The sequence below is a fragment of the Amphibalanus amphitrite genome, unplaced genomic scaffold (assembly GCF_019059575.1).
Source record: "Amphibalanus amphitrite isolate SeventyFive unplaced genomic scaffold, NRLGWU_Aamphi_draft 000853F_arrow, whole genome shotgun sequence".
NCBI lineage: Eukaryota > Metazoa > Arthropoda > Thecostraca > Balanomorpha > Balanidae > Amphibalanus > Amphibalanus amphitrite.
Window position 1 is genome coordinate 152,790 of NW_024882347.1, and position 6,000 is coordinate 158,789.

At 48.7% G+C, this 6,000-nt stretch overlaps 1 protein-coding gene across 1 annotated transcript; it reads right to left on the reverse strand.

Annotated features, from left to right (window-relative positions):
- Nucleotides 1-1,595: 1,595 nt before the first annotated feature.
- On the reverse strand, nucleotides 1,596-4,657 carry LOC122367158 (cathepsin E-B-like). Its single transcript, XM_043340027.1, has 4 exons — nucleotides 4,460-4,657; nucleotides 3,326-3,453; nucleotides 2,927-3,094; nucleotides 1,596-2,549 (listed from the first exon to the last, which is right to left on the reverse strand). The coding sequence occupies exons 2-4, from the start codon at nucleotides 3,434-3,436 to the stop codon at nucleotides 1,767-1,769; spliced, it is 1,062 nt and encodes a 353-aa protein (XP_043195962.1). The 5' UTR covers nucleotides 3,437-3,453; nucleotides 4,460-4,657; the 3' UTR covers nucleotides 1,596-1,766.
- Between the last annotated feature and the right edge of the window lie 1,343 nt (nucleotides 4,658-6,000).

Below are 6,000 nucleotides of genomic sequence, written 5' to 3' on the forward strand. Positions count from 1 at the left end.
GACTTAAGTGCTTGTACTAACTTGAGCACGTTTTGTTGAAAGGTGAGTGGAAGTCGACCAGTGGCACCGTCGAAGAGTCACTGAAAGGCGGGTCAAAAGGGCTATCGAATCTTTTCCGCGGCGCCGTAGCTCTATAATTTGTTCCCGAGTTGTGGGCCGGTGTTTCGAAGAAAAAAGTTGAAAAAGGCAATATTTTTCATTTAATGGCATCTGGTGACCTGGTGACCTGACCTTTGACTTGATCTAACAAATGAATGACATATTTTCATCCTTATTTTGGACGTTCTTTCGAATCAGCCGTTTACTGCTTAACCCGCGCACCGACGGGGGTCTGCGCCAACTTCGCACCGACGGGGGGGGGGCGGATGACCGCCCCCCCCCTGAGATCTCGAGAACGAAGCAAGATAGCGACAAGCGGTAAACGGCATCGGATACGCACGGCCAAGATCTACAATTTTTACAAAGGTCATTTTCAGGTCAGGTCAAAGATGACGTCACAGGGGTCGAAAAAGTCAAAATGGCGGCGCTAGATACGGAGAGAGTTTTTCTCGAATAACTTTCGAATTAGTCAAGATAGGAACAAACTAAGGGCATCATCGTGATCCTCTCGTCAATCCGCATCGATTGATATATATGTTGACCTCGAAAGGTCAAGGTCAAAGGTTGACCTCAGGTCACGTGATCTCGAGGTCATCATGTATATCATTCGATGCGTCTTGACGAGCTGAACACAATGAGACCATCCACGCGTCTGTATCTTGTTCCTGTACGGAGTTATTGGCCAAAAACCTTTGGTGACCTTTGATGACGTCACATGACCTCACAGCTGCCCAACAGCAAAACAGACCTCAAGGTAGTGAAGGTTGATCGTATATGAAGTCATGTATGGTATATGGGGCCATTCCGACCCGTTTTAGTGGTAAAAACAGGGAGTTGATTTTTCCCCCATTGACTTATAATGGGGAGGTCGCGAAATTGACCTGACCTTAGGTCACCGACATCAAAATTCCGAGATATACAAATTGTAGCTACTAATGACCTAATAATATCCTGCGACTTTCAAAGGCCTCCGACATCTACTGTAGCTCTGGCACGGTGACAAAGTTGCAAAAAAGTGACTTGAGGTTGGGTCATTCAAAGTGACCTGGTGACCTGACCTTAAAAGGTAGGAGGTTCAAACTTGCACACCATGTGTAAAATTGATGAGGTTATAGTCATACCAAATTTCGCGGCGCGTAGCGCCGCGGTTTTCCCGCTATTCGCGAAAAACCTCAGGGGGGGGCGGATATCCGCCCCCCCCCCCCCGTCGGTGCGCGGGTTAACACTGCTTGACCCAGGATCAGAGTTAAAGAGCGGGGTGTTGTACCCCCCCCCCCCCCCCAGCAGGGCATGGAAATCAAGGACCCTCAGCGGGGCGCGGGTTAGACATCTTTAGCCGACAACCAAATAAGCCCGTTTTCCTTCGGACGACAACCACCGAAACACTTTTTTCAGCCCTGACCGGGGCTTTTCACCTGGGCCGTAACATGAACGGTCGCATATATATAAACAAATCAGCAGGATTGGTCGGCACAGACAAAAAATACGATGCATTGCAAGCGTTTATTAGTCACAAGTACAACATTTGCACTAATATAGAGCAATGTTGTATCAAATATACTTTTCCAAAAAGGTAGCAAGGTACATGCGTACACATACCGAAAGCAGAATAAAACTCCGCTGAAAAGGTGTCTATGATTGAAAAGAGTTAAGCACAGTGGTGCTCTTTAAACGCTATCGGCGAACCCTAGCAGGCCGTTTTCGGCATCGTAAGCGGTGTAGTATTTCTGCATGAAGAGTGTGCCCAGCATCATGGTGCTGTCGTCCAGGTGGCTGACGCCAAGGAAGCCCGAGATGCACATCTGCATGTGGTTGGGGAAGAGCAGGTGGAAGGTGTACTCGAGCGGCGACAGCGGCATGGCCCGCCCCTGGACGCTGATGGTGATGCTCGGCAGTTTGTGCAGCGTCCGGCAGTCGAGCGCCACGGCGCCGGCCGCGCCGAACGCCGTGCCGCCGAGCATGGCGTTCACGGCGTCTGCGTTGGTGTTCGACAGCAGGAAGAAGGGCGTGGTGCTGATGGGAGCCACGGAGCAGCCGTCTGGGCACAGACCCAGCTCGGGGCGGCCCTCAAAGGTGACCTGCTCAGCGGTCACCGTCCACTGGCGTTTGGCGGTTGGTAGCAGTTCAGCCCAGGTCAGCGTGCTGCTGAACCGGCGCCCGTTCAGGCCGCCCAGGGTCAGCTCTCCTCCGGCCGGGTCACGGCCCAGCCAGAGACCGAACTGGCGGCCCGGGATGTGACCTTCCGCGGCCAGCACGTCCAGCACAGAGTCGGCCGGACCCAGGCCGACGACGCCGGACTGCGGCAGGTTGTTGTACCAGTCGGACCATACGGACGTGATCTCGCCGAACGTGATGTTGTTGACGGTGATGCCGGCCACGGTGACAGAGTCCTGAGACAGCGCGCCGCTGACGTTCTGTCCGAACGGCAGCTCGAACGGCTTGCCGTTAGCCTGTGGAAGCGAAAGGGAGGTGAGTAACAGAATAACACGTCTGCCCTAACCACGAGGAATTAATCAAAGGGAAAGACGTAAGTAGGCACTGCAATTGGGACAGGAACTAAAGCGAAGCGCTTGCCGGCGCAAGGAGTCATATTACTCGGTCACAAAGCTGAAGTCGTAACAAAAATTATTGGAGACAGCTAAGGGATTTCCGCCTCGAAATTTATGTGAAATGCATCCAGTCGTATGCGAGGAAAGTAAACGGGAAAGTATAGCACAGAAAAGGAAAATTAGCTAGCACTTGGCCGTTCCCGATCGTTGATGTCTGTTCCAGAGACTCACGGAAGACTACTGACGAGTAAGTTCCCTCTGTTCGATACCCAACTAACCTGATAGGTAGACGAGAGTGCAGCGTCGTACTGCGGCCGCGCTGCACACACGGGTGCCGTGCAGTTGGCCGAGACCACGTAAGACACGTCAGAGGTCGTGTCAAAGGTCACTGGCATCATCTGCGGCGGCGTGCCGACCCCTATCGCGCCCACGAACGCCTGGGTGCCCTGTCGGTGATTGGACGATGCGACAAAGTCAGGGGAGCATGAGAGATCACCAGATACTCAGAGTAGAAATGGGAAACAATTAGGTGAAATTTTAACGTAAAAAATAAGGAAGCTCGGAGAGCACCTGCCGCTTACTTTCCTCGTTACTTTACTCATTTACTCATTATTTGATCACTTTTATAAGACCATCGTCCGTCTGCAGCCTTTATAGGTACTGCTAACTGCACTTACCCTGGTTTTGATGTTATCCAGTGGCTGGATCAGCACATTCGTCGTAACAGGTTCGGTAGTCTGCGCCTCCAGCAGCCCCAGGCTTGCCACCACCACCAGAACCCGCAGCATTTTGAATTTTAGCGGCTCTGAAGATAGAGAGATAACGTTATGCTTACATATCTTCATTAACCCTTTATCTCTATTTTCCAGTGCTATCATTGCATACTTATAACAGCAGGGAAACATTTAATAAATATAGTCACGAAAGCATCCGTCTCAGCCCTGCACCGTCACGTGGCTAAGGCGATAAATCTTTATGTCCCCTGCGGGCGTTTTCCGTTATTACCGGCATCTTTTAATTCTCATGCCTATATTTTTAATGCGTTTTAAATGTTTTGTGTCGGGATGATTAAAATGTAATAATGATTTCAGAACATGGATGCCATTTTCTATAGCAGCACTGAACATATGACTGCCTCGAAAATTTCAACAGCTGATTACAGTGCAGCTTTACGTTCTGCACGGAGCACCAAAATTACTTAACTAATTCCACGGAGCGCGTACCACGGTGCAGATTTACCATTCCACTTTATCGCTATACACTTCTCGAGATATGGGATGCGATCCGCACAAAGCACACCTAAACGTAGTATGTGCCAGTGCCTACATATTCGTCTACATACTGATAAAAGCACAGTCGTTAGGTTCAACTCATTGGCCATATTTCGATTCAATAAGCGTTTTGAGGAAATAATCTCTCTTGACCTAATTGCAACGTGTACATATGTATATAATTATATTAGCCGTTTTTACGACGGGCTGTCCGGCGAATGCACCTAAACTGACCGTTTTCACGACGGGCTACCCGGCGAGTGCACCTAATTTGACCAAATCTTCACTTAATCTCTTTTACAGCAAAATATCTGCATTTTATGAATTTATTTCAGTGTTTTAATCGATGATACTCTCTGATAATATGACAAAGCAGGCATATAAGCAATTAGTGCAGCCCTAGCTGATAGCTACTAAGACATACACTGAACCTAATTTGACCAAATCTGCACCTAATCTGCACCAAATGTGCACCAAATGTGTACCAGATAGCCGTCGTGAAAACGACTATTATCAGGGAACTTTTTTACCGTTGCATACCTTGCACCAGACGATTATTCCGTACAGTGAGCAGGACCAGGCGGTCTATGGTCCCCGGATGTCACTCTGGTTCGATCTCGGTCCAATCTGACCTGGGTCCAGCCCGCGGTCCGGTCGATCGGCTCCGTGACGTCGCCCGGCGCTTTGTGACGGATAGACGAGGACTCTGTCGACGACCGGCCGCCGTTATAATGGCGGCGACTGGCCTGACATCTGGTGATGCAAGGCTACCCTTCAACGTCACCCTTCCTTGAATGGGGAACAACATGGAACCGGTGCATCCATTGCATAAGGACTACATTTGTGTGTTACCGCTTCTTTGATTCCAAGAAGAGCGGTCAGCTGCGTGTGATCAGTACTAACGATACAATCAGTGCGATGAGTATATGATAGGTATATCATATGCTCATCGGACCTTGCGCATGAAATAACCAACCATCACATTTAAAAGCAGAGTACATAGGTAGGTAGATTCCATGCTCCCTTCCCCCTCGGCATCATTGAAAACCCTTGCCAAAAGGGTTATAATGAGCCAACAAAGCCGTACCAAATAAGCATCAAGTGCTTCATTGAAGGTAGATACTGTATTTTATTGTGTTGTATCGTTGATTGTATAATCTGAGGCGCCCTTGTAAGTTGTATAATCTGAGGAATTGATTATTGATTTCGAGAAAAAAAAACAGACTGTTGCATAAGGTGTTTTCATTAAAAAAAGACGCCATCATGCTGCCCGATCTGTGATCGATCCGTGTCTTTCATGAAGTGGTAAATATTCTTCTCGATTTCATTGTACTCGATGTTGCTTTTACGATGTGCTGGCCTATATCATGAGGATAACGGATTCATCATGATCATGAAGTTATAACAAGGATGTAAGTATATCGGCAATTTAGCGAGCTCTCAGCCGAGATCCAAGAGAAAACGGGACGCCGGACATGAGGATTGCTGGCTGCCGTATTTGTGAACCTAGTTATCGGGACTACATATGCCATCCGAACGACGCCTGTAAATGGTTGACCGACCGTTATGACATTTAGGAAAATATAATTCAGCGTTTTAAAAAGTATACCTGACACGGTGCAGGGAATAACATTTTACGAATCATTTGTCACCCATTCAGGCGCAGACATCGTGTTTCCGCACCCGAGTTTCACCATATAGCACAGCTGTGGCGGTTTGGCTGCCGTGGTCCGTCCACAACCGGACAGAATCTCCCGGTAAATGTTACCGCTCCGCCGCCTCCGTCCGGGTTCGGGCCGCGGGCCGGTACCATAGACGGAAAACCAACACGGTCACAGCGCGGTACGGTCTCAATTTTTATCGGCCGTGTTCACGGATTAGCCAGTCTTCGTCCTCCAACTTATCGATAACGAACATTGAATCAAATGCCGTATGTGGGAAGTGAATCGAAAAGGGAAAACGATGCAATTGAATACACTCGCACGCAGACACGCGCACTAATATTTTGCTTTAAATGTGGATGTTAGATATATGATACTTAATCTGCTTCCTAATGATAGCTGAGCAAAAACTCAATGCAG